This window comes from Guillardia theta (genome assembly GCF_000315625.1).
Source record: "Guillardia theta CCMP2712 unplaced genomic scaffold GUITHscaffold_51, whole genome shotgun sequence".
Lineage (NCBI taxonomy): Eukaryota > Cryptophyceae > Pyrenomonadales > Geminigeraceae > Guillardia > Guillardia theta.
The window spans coordinates 259,244-260,086 of NW_005434623.1; the positions used below are offsets into that span (position 1 = coordinate 259,244).

The 843-nt window shown below is 52.3% G+C and overlaps 1 protein-coding gene across 1 annotated transcript; it reads left to right on the forward strand.

Moving 5' to 3' along the window:
• Positions 1 to 105: 105 nt before the first annotated feature.
• On the forward strand, positions 106 to 660 carry GUITHDRAFT_111337 (hypothetical protein; the record flags this gene model as incomplete). The annotated part of the gene is made up of 3 exons (XM_005829582.1): positions 106 to 167; positions 458 to 540; positions 584 to 660. 3 exons carry the CDS (start codon positions 106 to 108, stop codon positions 658 to 660), a joined length of 222 nt encoding a protein of 73 aa, XP_005829639.1.
• Positions 661 to 843: the final 183 nt, after the last annotated feature.

Below are 843 nucleotides of genomic sequence, written 5' to 3' on the forward strand. Positions count from 1 at the left end.
CCGTGAGTATCAGTGCTGAACCTGTTGTCCCCACGTGCCCAACTTGTTGTTCTACACGTTGTGGCAGACATTTCTGATCGACTCTCCTTGTCCACAGAAGTAGACATGTCGGTGTTCCGCAAGGTCCCAGATAAAGATTTGTTTGTGTCGGAGCCAAACCCCATGTGGTGAGTTGTTGGAACAGAATGATGGAGATGAAAGAAAAGGGCGTCTGTCAAAGGGCGCCTCTTACTCCCCTCTCTCCTCTTTCTTGTCCTCTATCTCCTTGTTTGATATCCCGTCCTCTGTTTCTATATCCCGCAGCGTACTTTCCACCTCCCTTCCCTCAGCTATTCCTTGCACATGTATGAATTTCTTGACTTCTTCTATATTACGTTATCAACCTCTCTCTTCCCCCCCTTCTCCATTCCTCCCCTCCATTCTCCTCTCTCCTCGTTTTCCCTCATTTTCGTCTCAGGTTCGGCAACCCCTCCAACGAGGCTCTTCCTACCTGGACCAACAAGAACTGGCTCAAGTCTCGCTTTCACTTCTCCTTTGCCGGTCCGCGCTCTCAGTCAACCAGCTGCTGCTGACGGGCTGCCAGAATACTCCAACTCCAAGAACAGCAACTTTGGAGTTCTCCGAGTTATGAACGACGACCTCGTACAGGTCGGCTGCTAACTTCCCTCCCCAACTTACTTCTACTACTCCCTCTCCCTCTCCCACTCCCACTCCCTCTCCCTCTCCGTCTCCCTCTCCCTCTCCCTCTCCCTCTTCTTCTTCCTATTCATTCCTCCCCCCTCGTCCTCCTCCTCCCTCCCACTCTCTTTTTCCTCTTCCTCCCCCCCCCCCCCTTCTCATTCA